The sequence below is a fragment of the Podarcis raffonei genome, chromosome 2 (genome assembly GCF_027172205.1).
Source record: "Podarcis raffonei isolate rPodRaf1 chromosome 2, rPodRaf1.pri, whole genome shotgun sequence".
In the NCBI taxonomy this organism is placed as follows: Eukaryota; Metazoa; Chordata; class Lepidosauria; order Squamata; family Lacertidae; genus Podarcis; species Podarcis raffonei.
This window is the reverse complement of record NC_070603.1, coordinates 101,620,935-101,648,020: the sequence shown is the minus strand read 5'-3', so window position 1 is coordinate 101,648,020 and position 27,086 is coordinate 101,620,935. Positions and strand designations below refer to the sequence as shown.

The 27,086-nt window shown below is 40.9% G+C and overlaps 1 protein-coding gene across 4 annotated transcripts in view; it reads left to right on the top strand.

The window, feature by feature from the left end:
* The window catches only part of ATXN7 (ataxin 7), a 93,882-nt gene that overhangs the window by 7,140 nt on the left and 59,656 nt on the right, over window positions 1–27,086 (top strand). For 2 of the 4 annotated variants that reach the window (XM_053378309.1, XM_053378308.1), the window contains exons 2-4: window positions 7,426–7,518; window positions 22,559–22,852; window positions 24,221–24,289. In XM_053378309.1, the coding sequence (XP_053234284.1) occupies window positions 22,570–22,852; window positions 24,221–24,289 (352 nt within the window). In that variant the 5' untranslated portion in view covers window positions 7,426–7,518; window positions 22,559–22,569. Of the gene's footprint in view, window positions 1–7,425; window positions 7,519–21,549; window positions 21,712–21,771; window positions 21,898–22,558; window positions 22,853–24,220; window positions 24,290–27,086 lie in introns of those variants that run through there. The other 2 variants (XM_053378311.1, XM_053378310.1) reach the window with 2 other exon arrangements.

Sequence of the window (27,086 nt, the reverse complement as noted above, 5' to 3'; positions counted from 1 at the left end):
TACTAGCTTACTCTGGTTTGCCAGCTTTGGTCATATCTGGAGCAGCATAACTTGGCCACTGCAGTCCATACATTGGTAACCTTAGGACTGGATTACTGCAATGTGCTCTTTGTGGGGCTGTCCTTGAGCCTAGTCCAGAAGCTCCAGCTGGTGCAGAAAGCAGATGTTATACTGCTGATGGGAACAGATGATTTGACAGGATGTCACACCTCTGTTGAAACATCTGCACTGGTTGCTAATATGTTTTCAGGCCTGGTTCAAAGTTCTTGTGTTGACATACAGTGCCCTGAACAACTTGGGTCTAGGATACTTTAAAGACCACTTGGGTCCAGGATACCTGAAAGACCACTGAGATCATCCGGAGGAGTGCTGTTAGTTGTCCCCTGTGTTACAGGAGATCTTATTTTAGGTTCAGCCCTAAAGATGGCTGAATGGCTTCATGAAATAGATTTCCATTCCTACTCCCCACCACCCATAACCAAAAGTACATGACACGAAGTCATTTTTTTAACCATAGAACAGTATTCAGGTAATAAGATTCTTTTGACACCATATATATTTTTATTGGATGATATCCCACCTTTTTCTCCAAGGTGGTGATGGTTCTCTACCTTCTCATTTAAAGCCCACAACAACCTTGTGAGGCAGCTTAGGCGAAGACGTTTACAAAGAAGTTGCTGTCTTGATTTCAGAGTAACTCTATCAAGGAAGTGCCATTAGAGTCATTGGTTTTATGCGTACTTATAAATATCAGAAAATGCAGATTTATCACGTAAATCAGGCTGCAATCCCCCATGCACGCTTACTTGTGGTTCAGCTTCTGAGTAGAAATGTATAGGATTCAGCTGTTGATAAGTGAGACTTCTGTTTGATATTTATTTTGGCTAGTACATATTCCAATGACTAGAAACTTTTCTGTTAGGTTTTCATAGTGAAAAAAATAACAGATTTCCCCTTTATTTTCCCCACCCATTTAATTTGAAGGCAACACATTCAAGTTTTCTTACTCAGTTTTCCCTCATGCTTTACAAGTGTTTTGTCTTCCTCTGTAATTAATGCCCCTCCCTCTTCCTCATCCAGCATCACCAGTGATGTTAGCAGGAGTGTGTATATGTCAGCTGTATAGACTTTCAATGGCGTTTACAGGGCAAATTCCTTTTACGTTTGTACTCAAAACAATATTTCAGTATTTCATTATAATATTAATCAAAAGGCTATTTTTAAAATGCTGACATATATAGATAGGTGAAGTGACTTTTTCAGCAAGTTTATAATGTTTTGTAAGGATTGTCAGAGTTTCAGTTTAAAAGTCTGGGAAGGGAAACTACCAAAGTTAATCATTGTTTGAAAGAGGAAGGATATTCAAATAACTCCTTTGTTTATGAAATCATGCAGTATCTTGAAAATACAGACTCTTTCAGTTTCTCTTTCTTTTGAAGGATTCTTAATGTCACAGAATCAAAAGTTTATTTACAGGGAAATCAACATCCTTTATGTTTGTTGTATTATATAAAATGCTATATTGCACATACATCCAATATGGCAGGTATATGGTAGAGGCAATTTTTTTACCTGTTGCTATGGTGCGGTGAGCAAGAGTAGTGGAGGACAGTTAATCTGCCCTCTCCAGAAAAGATGCATAGAAGTTGATACTAAGCAATTCCGTTTCTCATACCTAATCTGTATATATCCCGTCCTCATATAGTTTTTCGTTGCCCTCTAAAATTGAAGCCACTTGCAAGGTTTGTCTGGTTTTTGAGAAACTCAAAGGTTTACCTGCCATGCATTTAAAAGAATGAAATGTGTTTGGGAATAAATGTGTTTCAAGGAACAAGCTTGTAAGCAATATGTTTCATGTCATTTCATTTCACTTTTAATTTGTATACCACCTTTCTATATTACAATGCACAAGGCGGTTTACAGAAACAAAATACACAACAAAGAACACACACCTTATAATAATCTGATCCGATACAGGACGTCATAATAAAACATAACTTTAAAATGGAATAAATGATATCAAATAAAGTAATATTCAGTTATCTATTATAATATAATAGTACACAATAAAGTTAACTCTCAAAACATCAGCTAATGTTGAGCGAGCCCCGATGGGGTTGCAGTAGGTGCCCAAGGATACCTAGTGCCAATATTGGCCTATGTACTACTTTTGGGTGTCCATAGCCCTTCACAATTTTTTAAATTTTATTTTTGTAATTCCTACAAATCAAACCAGTACTGTTATCCCCATATTGTGCATGGCAGGCCAAGATAATAGTTTGGACAGTTCATGGATAAGTTGAGATTTGAATTGGGGACTTCTTAATTTATTACAGCTCAGTCTCTGAACTACAGTGTTATGAGTCAGCTCATATAATAAAGGAGGAGGCAAGAAGAAGGAAGCTTATGTCAAATGCTGCAATTGTATTTATAAGGTGAATGGCAACCACGCAGAGAGCCTTGCTAATGTGTAGGCCTGCCTAGGGAATTCCTTCCCTAGGGAGTTCACCTGCCACCAACATTTCTGTAAACAGTCCTGGAAACTTTGCTGAAGAATAGTATATAAATATTTTAAATGAAAAATAAATATTAGTTGAAACTGGTGTGGAAATACTGCAGATAGGTTTTGCATTTCTGTTTTACAGAGTGCTTGCAATTATGCTTACCTCTCTGCCCCACCTGGTGAATAGGAGAAGACAGGTAAATTATTGCATATAAGCAAATACATGAGGCAGATATGTTTTGATATTTTGTCATTTTATACAGTGAACAATTCAGTTTGAGCTTGGCATAATTTTTATTTTATTTTATTTTTTAAAAACCAAACTTGAAGTACACATAGTTCTGTTGCATGCACTATTACTGTAGTTCAAATTTCTCCTTCAGCAGGCAGCTATGGTACAGAGTACAGGAGAAGGCTTTCTTCTTTTCTCCCCAGAAACCAAAGCAATGTGGGAGGAGAGGAGAAGCCTCTTTTTCTCACTCCTTGCTGCCCTGCCTACCCTCCGCAGCAGGTTTCCGTTTTGTTGTGTGTTAGTTGAGAAGGCTTTTGCCAACAATAGAAATATGCCGTAGAAATCACTTTGTGTATGTGGAGCTTCACTCTTAAGTAATTTAATAACCATTGCCTGTTTGCCATGTGAAAGTAGTGATACTCCTGTGTGCAGAAGGAACTGCTTCTATCCAGGCAAATGGAATTATTTCCTGGCTACTACAGAATGAGTGGTTTGAGTATCACAACTGCAAGAAATATTTTGAAGTAGTTTGCTTTTATTCCCTCCCCCACAAGCTCAGTTGTACTACTGTTATGTTCAAAGTTTGCATGTAGAACTCTGTGTGTGATGCTGTTGCTGGCATGGGAGACAATGGAGGAGTGTGCCTTTGGGGGTAAAGTCAAACTGTTGGAAGGTTGCAGTGCCTGTTGTGAGTGTAGGGACCAATAAGGGAGAGACATGTTTTGTTACAGCTGGTGCAGTTGAAGGCCTAGCATATAATAGATAGCTGAAATACACTTCTTCAGTTCTATTGGAGCAATTCCTGGACGACAATGGAACATCATTATTGATGGAACATCAGTATACAGTGGTACCTTGGGTTACATACACTTCAGGTTACATACGCTTCAGGTTACAGACTCCGTTAACCCAGAAATAGTACCTCAGGTTAAGAACTTTGCTTCAGGATGAGAACAGAAATTGTGTTCTGGCGGTGCAGCGGCAGCAGGAGGCCCCATTAGCTAAAGTGGTGCTGCAGGTTAAGAACAGTTTCAAGTTAAGAACAGACCTCTGGGAAAAATTAAGTACTTAACCCGAGGTACCACTGTAAAGGCTTTATGTAGGGGTGTATGTGTGCATGTACATATACCTGTGTAGTACATAAAACAGTATTTTCATGAACTAAGAGGTCTCCATTCTGCATGAAAAGCAATAGAATGTCCCTATTTGCATGAAGAAATTTGAAGGGTTTGGTATTACTAATGTAATTATAGCATTTAGCTTTCGATCCCATCGACCATGGCATCCTTCTGGAGCGACTGTCCGAACTAGGGGTCGGTGTCACCTCTTTGCAGTGGCTCCAGTCCTACTTGGATGGTCGTTCCCAGAAGGTGTTGCTTGGGGAATGCTTTTCAGCTGCATGGAACTTTCAGTGTGGGGTTTCGCAGGGCTCAGTCCCATCCCCTACATTGTTTAACATCTACATGAAACTGCTGGGTGGGGTTTTCCGGAGGTTTGGAATATGTTGTCAGCAGTTTGCTGATGACACTCAGCTCTGTTTCTCCTTTACATCTGCAGGTGAGGCAGTGGAAGTGTTGGACCAGTGTCTTCCCTCAGTAATGGACTGGATGAGAGCCAACAAACTGAAGCTCAATCCAGATAAGACTGAGGCACTGTTGGTGGGTGGTTCCCTAGACCGGATGGGTGGGAGATCATCTTCTCTTGATGGGGTTACACTTTCTCTGAAGGAGCAGGTTTGTAGCCTGGGGGTACTCCTGGATCCTCTGCTTTCGTTCAGGGCTCAGGTGGCCTCAGTGGCCCGCAGTGCCTTCCATCAGCTTTAGCTGATGACCCAGCTACACCCCTGTCTGGACAGGAATAGCCTAAGTACTGTTGTCTATGTTCTAGTCACTCCAAGGTTAGATTACTGCAATGTGTTATACGTAGGGCTGCCTCTGAAGATGGTTTGGAAACTTCAGCTAGTGCAGAATTCTGCAGCCGGGTTGCTCACCGGAGCAAGACGTTTCAAACACATTACACTGACCCTGGTCCGACTGCACTGGCTACCATTTAGTTTCCGGGCCCAATTCAAAGTGCTGGTTTTGACCTATAAAGCCTTAAATGGCTCAGGACCATACGAACCTTTCCATATGAACCTACCTGGACCCTGAGATCATCTTCTGAGGCCCTTCTTTGTGTGCCTCCTCCTTGAGAGGTCCGGAGGGTGGCTCCCTGTCTCTGGAATGTTCTCTCCAGGGAAGTTCACCTGGTGCCTTCATTATACACCTTTAGGCGTCAGGCAAAAACATTCCTTTTTAACCAGGCCTTTGGTTGATTTGATTTACATCCTATGCCCTTTTAAAATGTGGGGTTTGAGGGGGGGGTATTGTTTTTATTTTGATTATGTATTTTGTGGTTTTATATTTTGATTTTATTCTGTCAACCACCCTGAGACCTCTGGGTATAGGGTGGTATAGTAGTAATAATAATAATGATGATGATGATGATGATGATGATGATAATTTATTAATGCTAGTATGTTTCAAAATAGGCTAGATATCACTTCTGATGAGTGCTCTGGTTGAAAACACTGTAATGCCGCTTGTCTCTGCCATCTATATTTCAGCATTCCTTCTAGGATAGCATTCCACTCTGCTTAATGAGGATGCTAAATTTTGTCACTTGATCAAAAATCCAATGCTTACTCCGTGCTTCCTACCTCCTTTACTTTTTGTATTCTAAGCACAGTATAGTTACCCTTGAAATAGTTTTTATCTCTGCAGCTGCTTTTTTAGACCCTTTGTACTGCCAATTAAAACCCCAGTTAGTGGATTGGTGGGTAAAGAATCTCAATCTCTCACTCGCTACCCCCCCCTTCAGCTTGCCATCTCCACCTCCCTTTGTATCTCCGCTCTCTTTGGCCACTGAAAATGTAGGTCAGATTGCATCACCATAAAATGGAACAGTCAGAAAGGTGTTTGAAAAATGCTGACATCCTTAGCCTGGGGTGCATGCCGCTGTCTTTTGTTTACATTGAGAATAGCGGTGTGCGTTGTACCTGTAAATGAACAAATCTCCTCTTTAAGGTTAGTAGTGTGGCACATAAATTATTAGTCAGATTTTCCTTTTCTGTTTTTGGATAGTAAATTAAAACTGTGCAGATAAACTTGCAGTCATTTACAGTAGTGAAACATTAGGGAACTCATTTGAACATCCTGTTTATGGTAGCCATAACTGTTGAAAAATGAGCTTTCTGGCACATGTAGGTTTAACAATAGCTTTGGCATTTTTTAATATCCATGTGCTCCTTCCCTCAGATGCAGAATAATGCGTTTTACATTTTGGTTAATTTATGTTTTTGTCAGTAGTTTGTAAATAATCTTGGGCATTTTATGGGAAAAGCATTAGAATGTGTTCTTACTGACTGACCTACCCATCTTTTCTGTGAAATCTTTCAAAATTATTAATTATAATAATTTTCGACCAGAAGGAAATCAAGATTAACAGAAAATATAACAATTCAAACTTTTATACTTCTTTCTTTGTATACAAAGTCGGGCATAATATGAAGAGAGATCTTTACATATAATATATCCTCACTGTATATTAATACAATTTATCTAACTAAGCCTTCAGTTATTTGAAAATGAGTAAATGATGGAAGTATTTTAGTGAGAGAACGTTACAACATCAGCATACACATTTTTGCCGCTTCGGTGTTTAAATAAAAACAGCTACCTGAGTTACATAAAAAGCAGAATTACTGTGTGTGAATACATCTTATTATCTCATTAACAATTCTGTCTACTTTTGAAGATTATCCGGAAGTTAAAAGGAAAATTACTGCAGATGGAGTTGAATCTGCTATTGACAATAGCCTGTGATTGACTGTTGGGGCAGAAATAAGAACTTTGAATGTCTTGTGTGCTGTAATTACGCAGAGAAAGAAACATCAAATAGAGAAGTCAAACACTAGTGCGAATGCTTTGAACATACTTTATTGCGAAAGAGTTGGTTCTACAGGTTGTTCATTAAGAGGACATTTAGATAGTTGCATTAAAGATACTGAAAGTCAGCAGTTGACAGTCAAATGTTGTGCCTATGAATTAAAGATTTCAGTATTGTTTATATTTTGGGCTACTTCTGGGAGTTTGCTGACATTCTGTCAGCATAAATTACAGCATTCCTAGAAAGTATGCTTTCATACATACATCTACAGTAAAGTTCTCCACAAAGAAAAAGAATTGCTTAACAGGGCAATCCTAACCAGGTCTACTCAGAAGTAAGTCCTATTGAGTTCAATGGGATTGCTTCCCAAGCAATTGAGGTTTGGATAGCAGCTGAAGTTTGTAGCAATCTGGGCATGATTTTTCTTTTCTTGTAATCTCAGGACTAAGAGAGTTTTCCCCTTTGTCTGTTAGCTTTACCTTAGATTTTCTTAGTTTAGTTCTTACAAAAAAATTTTTAAATCTAAACCATTTGCATTTAAGACTTCATTCTATTATTCAAATGCAGAAACTACAGTAATGAGAGTTTAGCTTCAAGCAATTCTATTCAAATAAGCTTGAGACAATATTAATAGTAGTATTAAGTGGCCTGCATAGAAGAGAATGATCAGGGTAATTTCAATTAAATGTTTTTCGCTTCTGCAAGATAAGATGGCAAAATCTTATTACTGTAATAGTGATTGTTACCATGTGTTTCATTGCAGATTTAATCAAATATAAGAAAGAGGAAACTTCCACAGTCCAGGCAGATGATGATCAATTGATATCCCAACCCTGAATTTTACCAGACTTTTAAGGTACTGTGACCTACTAACCTATATATATATAAGTATGTTCCTCAACTATTATGTCTGGGTACTACAGATGCAAGAGATACTGAGACACAAAGGGCAGCAAGAATTTAAAAAAGGCAGACACAAAAGTTGTTCGGAATGCCACAGTAATATTAAGAGCTGCTAGGTGTTAAATAATTGTTTTTGTGACAGAGGGGTTTTATGATTGTACATAATATATTGTGACCAATGACACCTTCACCCACTCTGTTGTGCTACAAGTCTCAAAAGCGATAGAGAGTATTGGTGTAGGGGGAAAACCTGTTCTTCCCTTTCTAGTTTTTTAAGGGGTGTGATACATATATACTGTTCAAAGAAAAACAAAGAACAGGATTTTGTAAATTGTGGGAGAAAGACTGTGCTAGCAAATAACGTTTAAACAAAGGCTCCCCAAGTTACAGTGAAGATAGACTGATTTCAATCTTGATTGGTCTACAGTTTTTTTCTTTTTTCTTTTTTTAAAGAATGCTAGGACCTCTGTGCTTCACCAACATTATTATTATTATTATTATTATTATTAATTTTAGATTAGCAAAGCAAGAGTATATACTGTACTTGATATTTTAACAGTCCCGTAAATCAGATCAAGAGTTCCTTCTCTAGCATGGTTTGCAAGATCCCCAGCAAACTTGCAACCAGACAGCATTCTGTGAAAGTGATCCAGTGGTCCACTGGTATACCATGGTCAGCCTTCTAACCACCCTTGTGCATATAGGAACAAAAGGATCACATTTCTGTTATATCGTATTTGGGTTCTCGCAGAAGCACTGGGCATGTTCAGCTGGTGTTTTCAGAATTTTTATGCGTATGCATGTGTGTTTAAAGAAATAAGAACCGCACCATAACCCTTTGGTTGCAAGTAATACAGATGTAACTCTGTTTCTGGGATCCTAACATTTGCTTTACAATTTTATGTTGCTGGTTAAATGCATTACTTCCCCCAGCAAACACCTTCATAGCAATTGAGGTTTCTCTGTAACACAGCTGTGCAGCTTGTGTTGGTCATAGCTTCTTCCTCCCTTTTTTTCTTTAAGTAGTGAATGGCAGCTCCACCTTCTCCCTCATTATGTTTGGAATATAGAAAGCTTGCTTATAGAAGGTCAGGTTGTTTGCCCACCTATCCCAGGATTGTTTGTTCTCACTGCTTGTGACTGTCAAGGATCCCAGGCAGAGGTTGTTCATATCACTTGACCCTTGAGACACCAGGAACTGAGACTGTGACATCCCGTAAGAAAAACTGAGCTATAACTTATCTCCTAAATTTGCAGGATCACCGCTAGTGTGAGTTAAGCCTAAGAGGGAAACCAATGCCATCACTTATTAGAAATGATTGGCTAGACAAGCACTTACCACAAGTGACATCTCCAAAATAAAATAAAACACAGTACTGAATGCCACAATGAGCTGTATATGTTGTTCATCTGAACCTCAAATATCTATTTATTTTGAAAATTATACCTTGCCTTTCAGTTAAATGATCCTCAATGTGACTTACAATAGTGTAATTATACAGTACAAAACACACACACGCACACCACGCAGAGAACCTGTACAAATATACCATCAGCCCTGAGTGAAAAATGGGCCCAGAATATGCTTCCTAAGCAAAACTACCTTTCTGGTAGGAAGTGGGGAAACAAGTTCCCTTCAGCTGATCATTCTTTGGCTTGTGATTGCACCCAGGCTGGACTGCTCTCTGTTATGATGTTGTTAGTGGGAGCTGGAAAGTGGCCCATAGTTCTGTTGAGTGCATGGGACTGGATTATGAGCCCCTTAATTTCTGCAGCCCCATGGATGTAAATTTGTTCGTATTTTTAAACAACTTCCTATATTATAAGTGATTATGTTCTTCTTTTATGCAAGGTATGTCTTGTATTTTCATTTTTCAAGTGGGGCAGTGACCCTAAAAGACAATGACCGAAGATGTGCAGAGATTTGTACCTGGATCATGTCCTACACATTGACCACTGAGAGTTATATTACATAAATTTAAACAAAATCAGCACTTTGTTTAATTAGCAAGGGAGGGAATATGTCTTTCCTCAGGTGATAGAGTATGTTTCCTCTACCAAAGGGTAACATTGGAGAACATAATATTTTATTGTAATACGAAGCTTTCCTTGTGACAATATCACATTACAGTTCCTTTAAAAAAGCATTTCTCTTAGTTTTCTGGAATATCTTCAGTTCTGTTGATTTATATATTCTTGCTTTTGCTTGATAGTTGTATAAAATGGAATTCAACACTTCTAATACTGGAGTCTTGATGTATAGAGCTAAGCCTATTTTAGTTGTGTTAATTTTGTTGTGATAACCAGCTTTATGTGCTTTTAAAAATAGACTGTTCTACCAAAAGCCTAAAGGGGTTGCTTTATGTAGCTGAAAGAAGCAGAACACATTTAAATGACAAAGATAATATTACAGAATGCTAGTCACAGTACAACCTACCCCCACCCCTTTACAATATGTATTTTCATGAAGCTCAGCTAAAAAGCTACTTTGGAATTGTTGGATCAGGAGCAGTTTTATAAGATGAGCATATAAGATTTATGTGCTCCTTTAAAAGTAGGAGCATATAAATAGCAGCCTCAGTTGAACGTTCCATGTTTTCTGTGTGGAGATACATGTACAAAGTTTTGTAGAGAAATTGTGCGAAGTGGCAATAGAATCAAGTTCACTTAATGACTCTGTTCAGCAATAACAAGAAACCAGTTTCTAACTATAGAAACAAGTTTCTAACTATATAAATGAGCTTTTCCAAGGCACAGGCTCCCACACTCCTGTCCCCCTTTCTTACTCCTTTTCCATCATGCACCAAAGGAAAATATCAAAAGCTTTTACTTCTGCTTTTAAACTAACCACAGTTGCCTGTGACATTTAAACTAAGCGAACTGTGTTTTGTTTAAACTATAGCTAGTGAGCACAAGCCAGAATCCAATTGTGTCTTACAAAATTTATAGCTTCAGTTGCGGAGAAAAATGTAATGGCATTGTTGAAATCTCATTCATTATAGAATATTAATCTATCTAGTACCAGGGTTTTGTGGGGGTTTTTTTGGTCTGACTCACCTCAGCTTTAAATGCAGCTGCCAGCCTCTTTACACTGGCTGCTTGATGAAGGGGTTAGTATTTTAGATTAAGAGTCGCTAACCTGTAATTCTTCAGATGTTGCTGGACTTCCAACTCACATTATCCCTGACCAGTGGCCATGCAGGCTGTCCAGCAGAATCTGGAGAGCCAAAGGGTTAGGCTCTCTTGTTTTATATTATCTAGGTGCTAAACTATTCAGTTGCTATCATTTAAGCAGCTTCTGCTCTGCTCTGCATGAGATTTGAAATTCCAAATGAAACCCCAGACCCACAGGTTCCCCACCACTGATTCATAAGATAGAAATAAAATATCAGTAATGAAACAGGATGGCCATCATATGGCTATTATAAAAAGGTAAAGGGACCCCTGACCATTAGGTCCAGTCGCAGACAACTCTGGGGTTGCAGCGCTCATCTCGCTTTACTGGCCGAGGGAGCCAGTGTTTGTCCACAGACAGCTTCCGCGTCATGTGGCAGCATGACTAAGCTGCTTCTGGCGCACCAGAGCAGCACACGGAAACGCCATTTACCTTCCCGCCGGAGTGGTACCTATTTATCTACTTGCACTTTGATGTGCTTTCAAACTGCTAGGTTGGCAGGAGCAGGGACCGAGCAATGGAAGCTCACCCCGTCGCGGGGATTTGAACCACCAACCTTCTGATCGGCAAGCCCTAGGCTCTGTGGTTTAACCCACAGCGCCACCCGCATCCCTATAGCTATTGTAGCTTGTAGTAATTGTAAGAATTTTAACTTTCACCCTTAAAGAAAGAAAAGAATTATGGGTATTATATTTAGGAGAGTTTTGGCAGTGTTGGTATTTAGAATGAGTTTTTCCAAGCTCTGTTTTGGCAGGTATAGCACTTCTGTTTCAGTCTTGTAGATAAGAGCAGATTCTTTAGAAAGAGTGACTCACCAAAGGCTACCCACTGAACTCGTTATTCTTGTTCTTGTTTTAGATTTGTAATAAACCTCATTCCAGAAAATTAGGGCAGATAACAGTATGTTAAAATCTTATGGCAAAGCCAACCAGATAAAATAAAATTGACAACTTAATATTAAAACTTCATCTATATATCAGCTTAATTCCTACCACTCAGGCCTAGTTCAAATAAAATATTTTATTGGAAGAGATGATTTAATTGGCTCCAGTATATTTTTGGAGGAAGGGGATTTTGCAGATGAGGGCAGCCTTGCTTCCAAATGCATTGCATAGAGAGTATTTTAAGATAATGATTGGCCTTTATAATGACCTTGTCTCTTTAATGCCAATACAACTTTGTACCTACAATTCATTATAAAGTGGGGCAGAGCTTCCTATATGTATTCTTCTTTCTAGCTTAATAATTTAAAATCCCCAAAACTATTTTCAATAGTTTTATTAGGCAGGTAAAATGTTTTAAATAGCAATCCTAACCAGTGATGTGGGCCATAAAATTTTCTCCCACAGAATTTTCCCCTGCAGATTTTTTTATTTTATTTCATAGGTTTATTAGTAGCAATTAATGGACGATAACTACAAATATAATATTAGGGAGGTTTGATGGTTTCAAAGTTGTAATTAATGATTTTCAGTTGATTATCCTAACAAGTACGTGAGTCAGCTTTTTTGGATCACGAAACGTATTAGTGTATTAACAGCTTTCAGTGTCTTCAGTGTCTTTGGTTTTTCCATCCTTGAAATTTAAACTACATGAATGAAGTACAAGCAGTGGTCTTCACTTTTGCTTCACTTCAGATACACTGTGTATCTGAAGAAGTGTGCATGCACACGAAAGCTCATACCAAGAACTAACTTAGTTGGTCTTTAAGGTGCTACTGGAAGGAAAAAAAATTTTTGTTTTGACTATGGCAGACCAACACGGCTACCTTTCTGTAACTGGAACTAGGGTATCCAAAACTTTTCTGATGCAAATTTGCCCGGAAAATCCACATCACTAATCCTAACCCCCTGATAGTTGCTGCTAGAACAGGTGGGATATAGTAACAGCTGCAGAAACCATAGCAGATGGCATACCAGTTGCTGGTACAGGGCCCTAAAACAGGGTGCCTGGGGGCAGGACACCCTGTGCCCAGGATCCATTGGATCCTAAGCAACTCAATTCCTCTTCAAGGGACCTGGTATGGATCCCTCAGCTGTGCCACCTTGGAGTCGGTGCAGCAAAACAAAACAAAACACTGTCTTCTGCTCTGGCCACCACAGGTGGACAGAGCTGCAGATGCAGTACCCAATTTCCTAATCTCCAATCCCACTGTTCCTGGCCAGGGAGCTAGGATTCCACTTTTTATTTTGGATGCTTTTATTTTATTCTGGAAGTTAACTTTTGGATTTTTATCCCACACTGTCCCAAATCCTCAGGTGGATCATAATATTTTAACAAAATCCAAGTAACCTGACTTCTTAAGATTCTTCTTTAGAGCTGTCTGTCTGCTGTGATAGCTAGAAGTTCACAGGCTCCCTGGGTATTTCCCCACCTGTGGCAGCTTTAGTAGATTATTGCCTTAAAAATATAACACAGTGATAGAACTGATAGCCCCACCAAAATAATTAAGTATCCCTTTCTCCCCAGTGTTAGCTTAAATGTACCCCTTAAAAGCCAATTTAGATGAGATCAAACAAATCTTTATGGAAGGCCCTCAAGTAAGAAAGAGTTCTATAGTAGCAGAATTACTTACCAAGAATGTTTAAGAGATTGTTGTGGGACATGGGGAAGGAAATAGTTTTTTTATTTTCTATTTATTTAAATGTTTGTCCCAACCTTTTAGTTATGAGTTCAATGGAGTTCCTAGGTTGTCTTGAATGTAGGTACTGCACTGGAATATAGGTACTGCACTGATACTGCAGGTATGCTCACATACCTGCCTAGATTTAGAAATAGAACTACATCAGCTACTTTTACACACCATTCTCTTGGCTTAACATGTTGTTAAAAGTGAATTTAATCATTATATGATTTCATGCCACAAGGAGATGGTGGAAATACAGTACCAACTTTGGAATGCTTGTGAAATACATCCCCAAATACTCATTTCAATCTTGAATTTTCAAGCATAGTCATGTAGAATGCATTGGTGTAGTCCTACACTTAGTTTAAGAGATACATTTGTGTGAACGTTTCTGCTCCCCAAATACTTTTGTGCAGTAGCTTGTATCAGGATTTGTTAACCGGGAGCTGTATCCCACAATAGGAAGCCAATATTTGTACTCATGTACTTTGCACTATTGTCATGACAGTGAGCAAAGAGTAGTTTGTAAATGAGTCATGAAAACCAGTGAACTGAAAGCTCTAGGCCTTCCTGTTGATCCTTCTTCCTGGAGCTTCTCTCAGATTTTTCTTTGAAACAGAAACTTGGACTCCTGACAGACATATTTGATTCAAGAAGTTGGTGTGCTTCCTTCCGTTGGGTTTCTAATTTAATCACCTTCATTTTGGGGAAGCTTCTCAACAAAACAAAAAAGAATTGATAGCGTGTATATCCAGATAGCGCTACAACGGGGATGAAGAACCTGTGGCCCTCCAAATGTTGTTGGACTTCGGCTCCCATCAGCCTCAGTCTTCATGGCTAGTGATGAAAGATGACAATAGTTGTAGCCCAACAACATTTGGAGGGGTCACAGTTTCCTCACCCCTGCTCTGTAAGCTTAAAAGATATTGGGAAGGCCTGGTGGCGCTGTGGGTTAAACCACAGAGCCTAGGACTTGCCGATCAGAAGGTTGGCGGTTCGAATCCCTGCGACGGGGTGAGCGCCCGTTGTTCAGTCCCAGCTCCTGCCCACCTAGCAGTTCTAAAGCACGCCAAAGTGCAAATAGGTAAATAGGTACCACTCCTGCAGGAAGGTAAACGGCGTTTCCGGGCGCTGCTCTGGTTCGCCAAAAGCAGCTTAGTCATGCTGGCCACATGACCTGGAAGCTGTACGCCGGCTCCCTCGGCCAATAAAGCAAGATGAGCGCCGCAACCCCAGAGTCAGTCACGACTGGACCTAATGGTCAGGGGTCCCTTTACCTTTTATACAGTGGTACCTCTGGTTACATACGCTTCAGGTTACAGACTCCGCTAACCCAGAATTATTACCTCTGGTTAAGAACTTTGCTTCAGGATGAGAACAGAAATCATGCTCCGGCGCTGCGGCGGCAGCAGGAGGCCCCATTAGCTAAAATGGTGCTTCAGGTTAAGAACAGTTTCAGGTTACGAACAATCTCCAGAACGAATTAAGTACTTAACCCAAGGTACCACTGTACTGTTATGCTTTTGGTTCTCCTTCCCTTCTCCTCAGGCAGGCCTGTTTCCATACATTGCTTTTTCTTCAAGTTGCTGAATGTTGCACACACCCTCCCCGACCAGTTCTTTGCTTCCCTACGCAGGCATGTCAAATTCCATATCTGAGAAGTGGGTTTCTCAGGTGCTATCTGTGTATTTATAATCTTTATTTTTCTACCATTTGTTTTAGTACTCCCCCAAACTATATCAGAGAACTAACTTTTTAAAATAAAATTTGATTGATTTAAGAGAGAACCATTTTCTCTTTCATTAACTTCTGTTTCTTGCACTATATAACATATGAAACTGGCTCCCCACTTGCAACCCCACAAAAAGAAAAAGAAAAATCAGTTTCTGAACTGACTTTATTTTTCCTAGTTTGACTTGACAGTCCGCAATCTTGTCCATTGAAGTGATGAATTGATCTTTCTGCTGCCACTCTTCTCTTTCTACTGGAATACTGATGGATTCATGGCATGTTGAAAGAATGTTTCAGTAGTAGAATAGTATATCACCAGCCAGCCTAAGGTGACATCTTAACATGCAAAATAGCTGCCAGAAGTGGACAACAAAATTAAGCATGCACGCTCTCTCTCTCTCACCCACACAAACACACCCACACTCACACCCCAGCTTTACTAGTAATGATGTTACGTGAGCCATAGAGCAATAACTGAGCAGTATTGCGGCAGGCAGGGGTATCAGTTCAGAATCAGCATCTTTAGGCCCCTTTCCTTATATATAGTTCAGTTGCAGAGTCAAATAATAGTGATTAAATGGGCCTCAAGTGGACTCTGAAAATAGTATTATTCCACTGGACTTTTATTTTTACCTAGGGCCTCAACTGATTCACAGTGCAGTCCTGCAGATGTCTACTAAGAAGTAAGCCTTTCTGAGTCCAGTAGGATTTACTTCTAGATAAATGGGTGTAGGATTGCAGCCCTACTCTCCTAATTCTATTGCTGTTTGTTTTTATTGTACTTCTTTCAAGCTTCCTTGAATTAGCATGTGCCTAGAAAACCAGGATACAAATTTTCTCTTTTTAAAAAACAAAAAAACCTGTTGATTTGGTATGATGGAGCATAAGCTAGTTTCATTTCATGTTGTAGTAGCTAATGCAACCATTATGTTACACTTGCCACATCTGTCTATTTTGATGTTTGCTTTCTTTTCTCTTGTGCTTACGCCTCGTTTTCACAACAAAGAATGGTGTTATGACAGAACAGGGCTTGAAAATTCTACTTAAGCATTAATTGACCAAACAAAAACCAAAAAACCAACAACTTTGTTTAGAATGAGCCCAAGTATGGAAGTACTCTGACTTCCTTCATTCTACCAAAAATGCCTAGTTACATTTCTATCAGCATTACATGTACAACTTGTTAGTTTCTCAAATCTGATTTTCACCGAGCACTTATATGAGCAGTAATTGCTCAGCTGGATTTCCAGAGGCATTTTCACGAGGACAAGCCCTTTCTAATGACTTTGATTAGTTGTGATAAAGAAGAGCAGATAGCTATGCTCTAACAATTAAGTCTTAAGGCGTCATTTCCTCATGAAGGAGCCTGTGACTGATTGGCAGATTCTGAAAGTCTGTCCTGCTATACCTTGACACAGCAAATAACCCTCATCTGGAAGTTCAAAAATATGTGAGTGCTTGTCATTCTTTACAGGTGAAATATGTTTATTGCAGCCATAGTTCTGAAAGTAGGAGGTGTAGTAGCTGTCTTGAGCCCTCCCATCCTCTTGATTGATTGCATTTTATCTAAAATTTATAGCCTACTCAGGGACTCAAAATGGTCTACTTACACTTTTACAGTTCACATTAAGAAACAAATGAGATTCTGGAAGGACTTGCTTTCTACCTAAGGATCCAAAATGATGGCTGCCCTTGGTATTCTGATTTCCACTGATTCTCCCACATGTCTTCTGGATTTGAGTAAGGGCAGGGATTGGTTTTCCCCAGGGTTTGTAAACACTTTGAAGCAGTGATGTGGATGCTTGCTGTTTCTTAGTGCTGCAAAAGCCTGGTGAAAAGTGGAACAAAACTTCTGGTTTTCCCATCTCTGGTAAAGCAAAAGATATCGCCTCCGCCCCCCCAGCCCCCCGTAAGTTCTCTGTCTTTGGAGAAGTGAAGGGTTTTCTCATCTTGTACTGGACATTCAGGGGCAAAGGTTGCCTGAAATAGGCTGGGCAATTGCATTTGTGCAATTCCTATGTACATGTATCTGAGAACATTACTTGCTTTCAACTCAGTATAATATTTTATTCAATTTTGACAAGAAATGAAAGTCTGTGTGGTCCAAAGGTGTGCAGAGTGTTGTTCATTTATTACCTGCCCTTCTTCTTGAGGTCTCAAGGCGGGTTACAGCACAGCAATTTAAAATACAAAATTAAAAGCAATTTAAAACAACTCAGTCACAAAAATAAGGCAGGACCATAAAATATACCTTGCAAGTGTCAAAGGCTAGGGGGAAAAGGTGGTCTTTAATAGATACTTAGGCACACTAGGCTTTTAAATACTGTCTGATTCCCTTTCTAAGTTATGTCTATCACCTTTTCATTCTTGCTTTTCATCACCTTTTGTCTTCATTCTTACGTGAGGTAAGCTATTCTGCAAAATATTAGAGTTTTAAGAGGAAAGTACCTCTTGGTGAGACTGAGAGGCAAAACGCCCTGTTCATGACCATGTAATTGTCCCTAGTTTCTCTCCACATGATGTTTTACATAATTTGTGCAACAGACAGCTGTGAACTCAGGGTGGGATATATACAACTGTGCTCTGCTGTTTGTTGAAGGCTCCCCCTGCCCCCTCATTTCCTGCAGGAGTGTCCTATGAGCAGAACTCCACTCATGGTTAGTCTGGATCCAACCCAGTATTTTATTTGGGGGCGGAGCTGTAGAAGAATACAGTTTATTTAGTATGCTATTCACATTTTCTTATTTATGACCAAAAGCAGACCAAATCCAAGGGACGTGTATAACAACCAGTATTCACCTAAGCAACAAGATGAACACCAGCATTGGGAAATATGTTCCTTACTTGCATAGAAAATGTTTCCATAATACGTTTTTGTTTATTAAATTTGTATACACCCTTCATCCAAAGGTCCCAGAGCAGTTCACAACAGAAAAATACAAAATAACAATACAAAATACATAATAAAACAAAAAGAAACCAATAACCCGTTTCCCACAAACACATTTTTAAAAGGCATAGTCTGTTAATCAGCCCAGCACCTGAAGGTGTATAATGAAGGTGCCAGGCAAGCTTCCCTGGGGAGAGCATTTCACAAATGGGGACCCACCACAGAAAAGCCCCATTCTTGTGTTGCCGTCCCCTAGACTTCTGGTGGGGGAGGAACATGAAGAAGGATCTCACATGATAATTGCAGAGTCTGGGTTGGTTCATAATGGGGAGAGAAGTTAAGTGGGCTCTTTCATTTCCTGCCTCCCAACACTCAGCATTTTGTGGCGACTTACACTCAGTGCTCATTGGATTGTTTTTGCTGTTCCCCTCCTTGCTCAATATTTGTACTCTTCAAGTTGTTACAGGCCTATAATGATAACCTCTCGCTTGTTTGTGGATGGCACTGTTTTGACTACACAAGTGTCAGTACACTTGCTTAACATTGAAAATTGCACTTTCTCCATCATTCTCTAACCACCCCATCTGCCCTGGTTCTCTTGATTGCATTAGCTGATCTGCTGTACAGTCAAACCTTGGCTCCCGAACGGTTCCATTTTCAAATGATTTGGTTCCCGAACACCGAAAGCCCGGAAGTAAATGCTCCAGTTTTCAAACATTTTTCGGAAGCCAAACGCCTGACGCTGCTTTCGCTTGAGTGCAGGAAGTTCCTGCAGCCAATCGGCAGCTGCAATTTGGTTGTCGAATATTTCAAAAGCTGAACGGGCTTCTGGAATGGATTATGTTCGACAACCGAGGTTTGACTGTACTGTACTGTCAAAGTGGTGTTTTGTCCAGTGGCTGAGTGTTAATAGGGACCTGGAACACTTTAGAATGGGGGGGGGGCTAACCTGTGGCCATCGAGAGGTTATGCTGAACTACTGTTCCCATCAGCTTCAGCAAACATAGGCATTGGTCAGGGTTGATGAGAGTTGTAGTTCAGCATAACATCCAGAGGGCCACAGGTTAACCACCACTGCTTTAGAATTTGCTTGTGGACCTTGAAATTCAGTGTTTGTTGAACTTGAGACACCTCATCATCCCATACATTAGTAATGTACACTGGCTGAACAGATACTGTATGTATGTGATTACTGGGCTTCCAGCAACTTAATTAAATCATGAGCTAGCAAAAAAGTTGTAACTTAAACCCAAACATTTAAAAGCTTATGAGCCTATGGTATTAATGAAAATACTGTATACTTAGAATGGTGTATGGTTCTTCTTCGACAGCAGGGTTTTTTTACAGGTGGTGATCAAAGGCTCTGTAGGTGCCTCATCTGTTTCATTACATATTCTTTATACTTTATAGTCATCACTGCTTGAAATAGCCTCCGCACAGTGATTATTCCACATGGTGACTACTTGACACAGCAACTTCAATGTGTGGAGCAGTTTTGCTATTGCTCTATTCAGTTGACGCTCCTGTAACATGTGGCTGTGGCATGGACATTCTCCATGCCATTGAGCCATCTATGTGTCATAGTGTTCATACTTTATAAAACTTTAGTGTAGATTCAGGTACATTTATCCTCGTGATAACTAATAACTATATAGTCAGTTAGCTGTATTATTCTTGAAAATAGAAAAATCTACATGGCAGTTACTCTTTGAGATAATCTAGCATTATTTACCAAATAAACTTTGTTTCATATAATTAATAGTCAATGATTCTTCAGTAAGCACAGTATTCTGCCAACTGTCTCTTAAGACCATTTGGGGTGTGTAATAAGAAAAGCCTATCAGATGCCAGTAGAAAAATTGGCAATGAATATCTTTCCTGTCTTGCCAAGGAGACATTCTCCCGCTCCCAAGTGTAAATAAAACACTACTGGTACAAAGAGCTGACATGCAGCCTTTCATATCTTTTTTGCAAAAGATAATATAGAAAAAATAATTTGTATTTTTGTGCCAGTAAGGTGCATTCCTCTGTTTTTTGTTTGACAGTAAGCCCCATTGAACACAGAGATTACAAGTTTTCCAGTAAATACAGGATTTGGCTGTATGAGTTGGATCCAGCTACTCAGAGTAGACTCATTGAAATTTATGCATCTTAATGAGTCATCATCATCAATTTCAACATATCTACTCTGAGTAGGACCCAGTTGGAAACAGCCCTCTGCCCCACTGAATTACTTCTGAGGAAACCTGTGTAAGATTAATCTCCATGGCTATGTACTTACATAGACGTAAATTCTATAGAAATCAGAAATCGCTTTCACTTTCACAAATACACAGTAGAAGTATATATTGATAATTACAAAGGGTATATAATGCTTATGACAATATATTATCACAGTTTGTTCGTGATTTGGGTGTATAAGGCATGAACGTGGTTTTGAAATACAGAGCATGTTGAATAAGCAGCGCATATTGCTTGGTGTGCTAAATTTGAGCAATCTTGTTACTAAAAAGAGCATTTCAGCACATGCATTTTACATATGAATAACTTATTGGTTCATGATGTGTGGTTTTTAGCACTCTCAGGATAGACCTAATTTTTTAAAAAAATGCCTACTATTTTCTAAAATGTAAGTGGGACCTGCAGTTAGATGTTGCAATATATCCTGATCCACATCAAATGCTTCTGTTCAGTACTTCAGACAGCAAACCTCTAGGAGGTGATAAGCTTTTAAGCCAATTCCCTCTCACCCCCTCTCACTTGAACTGAACTCACCAAGCTATAGCTCTTGGAGACCACTAGATCTACATTAGGAGTTGGGTGGGTTTTTTTAGTATTTACTTTTCCACTTCTGCGTGGCTAGGGAGTCCCCAAATAATTTAGAAACCACTACTTTATTTGTGGGTGGTCCAGTTTTATTTTCAAAGAGTTAGGTGCTCAGTCTGCTAAGTATGCTCTCAGTATCTATGTATGGTATTGATGACATTTTTGAATGACTGTGTCTTGAATGACTGTGTATTTATGTGTCTTGAGTTCTTTTATAACAAAGTGTTTTGTGATCCACCGAAGTATGCTAAAATAAAATAGTCTAAGGAAATTTGTGCAGATGCTGCAAAAAATTAATATACCTTCCAAAAGCTGTGTAATGATAACCTCCTATAAAGAAGACGGTTGCTGTAAAACCATTCTCGTCCTCACTGGAAGAAGTAAAACCTCTTGAATACTTGACATAAGGATTAATATCACTAGGTTTCACTTTGAGATCGAGAACAGTACAAAATTGCGAAGTTGCAAGCACAGTTCCTCTGAGGACAATGAAAGGGTTAAGCAGGGGTCTGAATAATATTTCTTCCTGATCATCTTTTAAAGCGGTTAACCTTTTATTTTGAGAGAGAGAGATTCCCCCCACCCTTTTTCTGGCGCTTCTTTTCTTAAACTCCCTAGCATTGGAGGAGGTGGGTGGGGTAAGGGCGAGGAGGGGGGGGGGGGAATTGGCAATCTCGGTCTTCATTCATGCTTTTGACAGATAATAAAGCCCCGCTCTGGGAGTGCGCGGCGCCTCTTTCGACGAGGAAGTCGCCGTGCGCCGCATCCCATTGGTGCGCCGGTGCGGAGCGATTTAAATATTAAATGAGACCTTTTAAGGCAAGATCGGCGGATGACATTTGCGAGAGGAAGGTGTCCGCGGCAGCGCTGGGGGCGGGAGATGAGTTACATAGATGGGGTTAGTTTCCTGCTTGTTTCCTACTCAGCCTCCGTCCCTGTGCTTGACGTTGAAAACTTTTAAGGTGGGAGGGAGCCCAGAGGGAGGCGTCTGGCGTTAAGGTAGCCTCGAGAGGGGACGGGCTCCCGGGAGCGCCTAAAAAGAAGAGTGCGGGGTTGAGCAGTGTGTGTCATGAGAGGAGATTTGGTGGGTTACGCGGTTGTGGAAACGAGACTCAATCGGGCGGTGCGGGGACGGCAAATGGGGGGCGAGCTGCCTCCCGGGCTTCCTGGCTGTGTGGGAAAGGGCCCCTGTGCCTTTAAGAGCCTGCCTCTGCTTAAGGGGGAAGCGGCGGGGCGGGGGCCCGACTGGGATAATATGCGCGGAGCTTTGCGAGACTCCTAAAATTAACCGACTTCCTTTCGCTGAAGTTTCTGGAGTTCGTGGGGCCGCGCGGTCCAGCTTTAGGCCGCTTCCATGGCGCCCTCGGAACCGGCGCCCTGCGGGTCTCGCATTGGGCTGCTGGAGGGAAGCGCCTCGCGATCCCGGCTGTCGCCTCGGGATCCCCGATGACGGCGATCGTGCTGGTCGTCGCGCTTCCTCGCCTTTTCCATAAAAGGGGGAAAAAAGAAAAGCGCACTGGTTCGCTTCCCCGGGCCGATGATTATGAACCTGCAGCGGCGGGTTAATGGGAAACTGGAAACAAAGGCGGCGCGAGGCCTCTTGCTGGTGCCGCTTCTGCCCCTGCCAGCCTTGCGCCCGTAGCGGCAGCCCCGGTTCCGCCTGGCGAGAGGGGAATTCTGCCGGAGCTTCCTTAAGCGGCGGCGCCACCTTAAAGAGCCTGATGACTTTTCTCGTTACATTGTAGCAGCGGAAAGAATGTCGGCGCGGGCCGTGGCTGACGTCAGAGGGGAGCAACGCAGAGCGGCGGCGGCGGCCAGCAGGCAGCAGCGGCGGCCCCGGCACGGAGGCGGCGGAGGAGGCGGAGGCGGAGGCGAGATCGGCCCCGGCCCCGCCAGCACTGCTGCCGCGAGCACGACCCCAGCCACCAGCGCGGCAATGGCGACGGTCGGGGAGCGCAAGTCCTTGCCCAGCCCGGAGGCGATGCTGGGGCAGCCCTGGAGCCATTGGGTCGATGCAGCTAAACTTCACGGGAACGACGGTGAGAGGTGGATGGGGGAGGGAAGGACAGGAGAGGGGTCCGGCCCGGCAGCCAAGGGGTTAACCCAGCTGGTCGCCTGCGGGGACCGGGCGGGGGAGGCGCTCCAGCCTTCCTCTTGTCCCCGGAATCTGTCCCAGGCTCGGAGATAGGTGGGGAGTTGCGGTGATTGGCCAGGAAGATCCAGGTTTCACCCGGAGCCAACTCCACCCTGCCGCTCTCCGAGGTTTATCTGCATGTGGGTAATCCTTAGTGTGACTGTGACAGGCTGCTCTCCAATCCTTAAGGTATAGGTATGCTTCCTCAACAGAGAGCAGATTTAGGGTATGTTCTGCTCCTCATTTACCTGAGTAACCAAGAGAGCAGCTGCATGCTTCCAGGTATTTTGTCTCTGCTAGGGCCATTCCTATGTTGCAGTTATTGTTTACAGGTGCTTTGAGCTGGAACACAAAAGCCACATCAAGCAAAAGACTTTCATGTGTTTACCACTCTCTTTTAGGAAGGCATTATTCTGAATATTTAAAGTTGTTTAATATAATAACTGTACATGGCTTGCTAATCGATGTGCTTTTTGCTTTTTTACATCTTACAATATGTGCTCACTTGTGTGTTCCTACAAGTGATTCCCATGACTAACAAGGTATTTGGGGGACTGACTTACATCGTCCGCCTGTGAATGAAAATGGTCACATGGGAAGTGTTTCCAAATAAAAGTATATACAGGTGCATGCAACCCATCTATATATCAAATGATATGCATGGATCTTTTGAGGTGGTAGTGCATTCAGCTTTTATGTTTAGGGACTTGCTGCAATGGTGACTTATATCAGACGGTGAAAAGTTAAGTACGGCGGTACCTCGGTTTACGAACTTAATCCGTTCCAGAAGTCCATTCTTAAACCAAAGCTGTTCTTAAACCGAGGTGCGCTTTCCCTAATGAGGCCTCCCGCTCTAGGTGTCCTTCCACTGTTCGGCTTCCGTTCGTAGACCAAGGTAATGTTTGCTAACTGGAACAATACTTCCAGTTTTGTGGAGTTCGTATACTGAATAGTTTGTAAACAGGGCTGTTCTTAAACCAGGGTACCACTGTATGTACTATGTTTAAGTAGGTGTCTGTGATTGGAGCTGTTTTTTCTACCTTCTGTTTTGTCTATCAAATGAATTCTCCCCTTCTTAGCTACCTTGCTTATGTGAGATGAGGGGAAAGAATGTGTTTTATACTTTTGCAGCGAATATATTTTATGGCTATCCTAGGAACAAATGTTTCGTATTAATGTTGGCAAAAACAGTGTCTAGCATGTCATTTGCTCCATAGTCACCATTCCACAAGGACTCCTTAAACTGAAGTTCTTATTTTTGTTTGTCACATAGGAGCAACCTTGGAAGAAAATTTCAAGGAATATGGGAAAAACCGAGAAGCGATGCGACTCTGTAGAGAAGGTGAGTCTGACGTGAAAAGGTCTTTCCATTCATAGACTGGTCAGTGAAATGGGCAGATGTAGGGTCTTGCAAAGGCCTATGTTTGCAAGCCAAATCTGTTTTAAACCTGAAATTAATATTTTGAGGTTATTGTAAGCTTGATCCAGTGGCTAGTTTTTGTCTAAAAGCATTATCATATTTTCCTATTATTTATTGGCCGTATTGCTGATACATATATGTTGAATTTGATAACATGGTTTCTGTTTCTCATCAGTTTAGCAATGCTTGTATCTCTCACTGTCATTAATATCATTTAGGATATTAGGATATCATTTAGGATATACTTAAGTCCAGTGTCACTTCCCCTCTGAGCAGTATTGTGATAGATTTTTCTGGGGCATGATTGTTGAGGGTATTATTAGAATTTTACCTCTTCGTTGAGGCCAGTACGTGCATTTACTCAGTTTATGGCCTAGAGTTCCCACGTAACACTAAGCCAGTGTAATGTGTCTTAGTATGAACAAGCAGATGTGTGGGCTCCTAGGGAAAAGAGTGTGACTGCTTTGTTCCCCTTCTAGGCCTGATACTACTGTGCTTCTATCAGCCAAGTTGCAGTTCGGCTTAGGGTTATACCTGAACTTGGGCTTTGGGGTAGGAGCAGATTTAACCATGAGCAGTAAACCATAGAACAAACTTTGGCTGTAGCTCATGTTTTGTCAGGAGCAAAATAAACCATGAGTCTTGGTTCAGTTATAACACGAAGCGAAACTGTGGCTTAACTTTACAGGAGCATGGCACAAACAGGATTGGAGCAGGAGCAAAGTGGCCACAATATTCTCCCTGAGAACCTGCATGTTTGCTTGTTGTTAAGCTATGGTTTAGCTCCGCATTGAATGCAAATCAGGTCTCCATAAGGGTAATTAATGTCCATCACGACAGTAGTAATATCTCCTTTGCTTGTTCCTGATTTAATTGTCCATCTTGAGATCATACTTAGTACTTTGATCAGGGTTACAGTTGTTAGTACATTTTGAGTACTAAAATATTTTTCGGACCTGTTAAGTAATTCTGTGGCGTGTTGATGCTGGAAGGGCAATTGTGATTAGTTTCAGAAATGTTTTACTTTGCAAGGACCGCTTAGTCAGGAGTGCTAATTTAAAGAACACTCATTTTAAAAAAATAGAAAATATGTATTTGATCAATAAAGGCTGGCCTCAACTAGAGCCAGGGCTTTTTCGGCTGTGGCTCCGATCTGGTGGAATGCTCTGTCACAAGAGACTAGGGCCCTGCGGGACTTGACATCTTTCCGCAGAGCCTGCAAGACAGAGCTGTTCCACCAGACCTTTGGCCAGGGCACAGCCTGACTCCCTCCTTTGGCAATCTTCACAGAACTCTAGCCCAATGGTTGCCATCAATTTGATCTGAATTAATTTTATAATGAAATGATTTTAGAATGTTGTATTATTTTATTGTTGTTAGCCGCCCTGAGCCTGGCTTCGGCTGGGGAGAGCGGGATATAAATAAAATTTATTATTATTATTATTATTATTATTATTAAAGCTAGATTTAACTATCAGAAAACTCTCATCTCAGCTAAAAAAAACTTCACAAAATCAAGTTGGAACCCATACAAGGCCACTTAAATGAATCGGGGTGAGGGAGATGTGCAGCAGCAATACTTGGAGAACTAATTCAGTCTTCAAATCAGCAGCACAAAAATTGCTAGTCCATGTGCTATTGGTTCTCCAACCCACAACATATCTATATTGGGGAGAGAGGAGACAGAATAGACTGGAGAACTGTCCACCATCTAGCTCCCAGTGGTCCAGGTAAGGTGGCCTCTCCCTCCACAAACTGTCTGTAAGAATTCTCAAAAACCTTCTTGCCCTGAGGGTATATTAATGAATTTTTAAAGAAAAAGTAAATATAGTAATCATTGGGGATATATGGACAACTTGAAAGAAGCCAAGAACCAACAGTCCTCCATTTTACTTAAGCTTTGCTTCTTGCCCTTTGAATCTCTGGTGCTCCTTGGCAAACCTACAAGGAGCAGCCTGGGCATGCTTTAATAATCCTTCCCCAGCCTGGTGTCCTCCAGATATTTTGGACTACAACTCCCATCATCCCTAGCAGCACAGCTGAGGCCTCAGAGTTGGGAATATATTAAAACAAGGAAGTTGCCTACCACTGCAGCTGCTCTACAGTGTTAAGTAGTAATTGTGTATGCACAAAACAGTTGTTAATACAAACCCATGTAATTTGCACAGAATCTAACTATTGCTATACTGTGGGTTTGTTGTGTTTTCACAGTGGAGTGACAAAATAGCTTTGGTTGTTTAGGACCAGGAAACCAGATTGCTGCTAAAACTTCTAAACCACACCTCCCCAAATTGGGCATTATTTCAAAGTTACCATCCAGACACAATTTGTACTTTTAAAAGTGTATATATTGTTCCTGTGTATGTGCTCACATTGTGTCAAGGCACTGGCCTTGATTCTGCAGAAGTTGTGTTGGAATGAATTGAGTGTGTGTGTGTTTTTAAAATGCCCCCCCCCCCATTTTTAAAATGATATTCTTATACATTCACATCATTTTAAATTTCTACACTTCTGGGATTACTTAGAGCCCTCAAACTTCCCCCACCCCCACTTCCGGTTTCCAATTTCCCCCTATTTTTGCATCTAATTACATTTTCCTAATTCATTTTATCTCCTTTTTTTTACCTTAAATCATATTACATTATAAGTGTTATCACAGTCCTAACGTTTTTAAGTCTCTACAGTGGTCTTTAAGATATTCTATAATTTTTTTCCACTC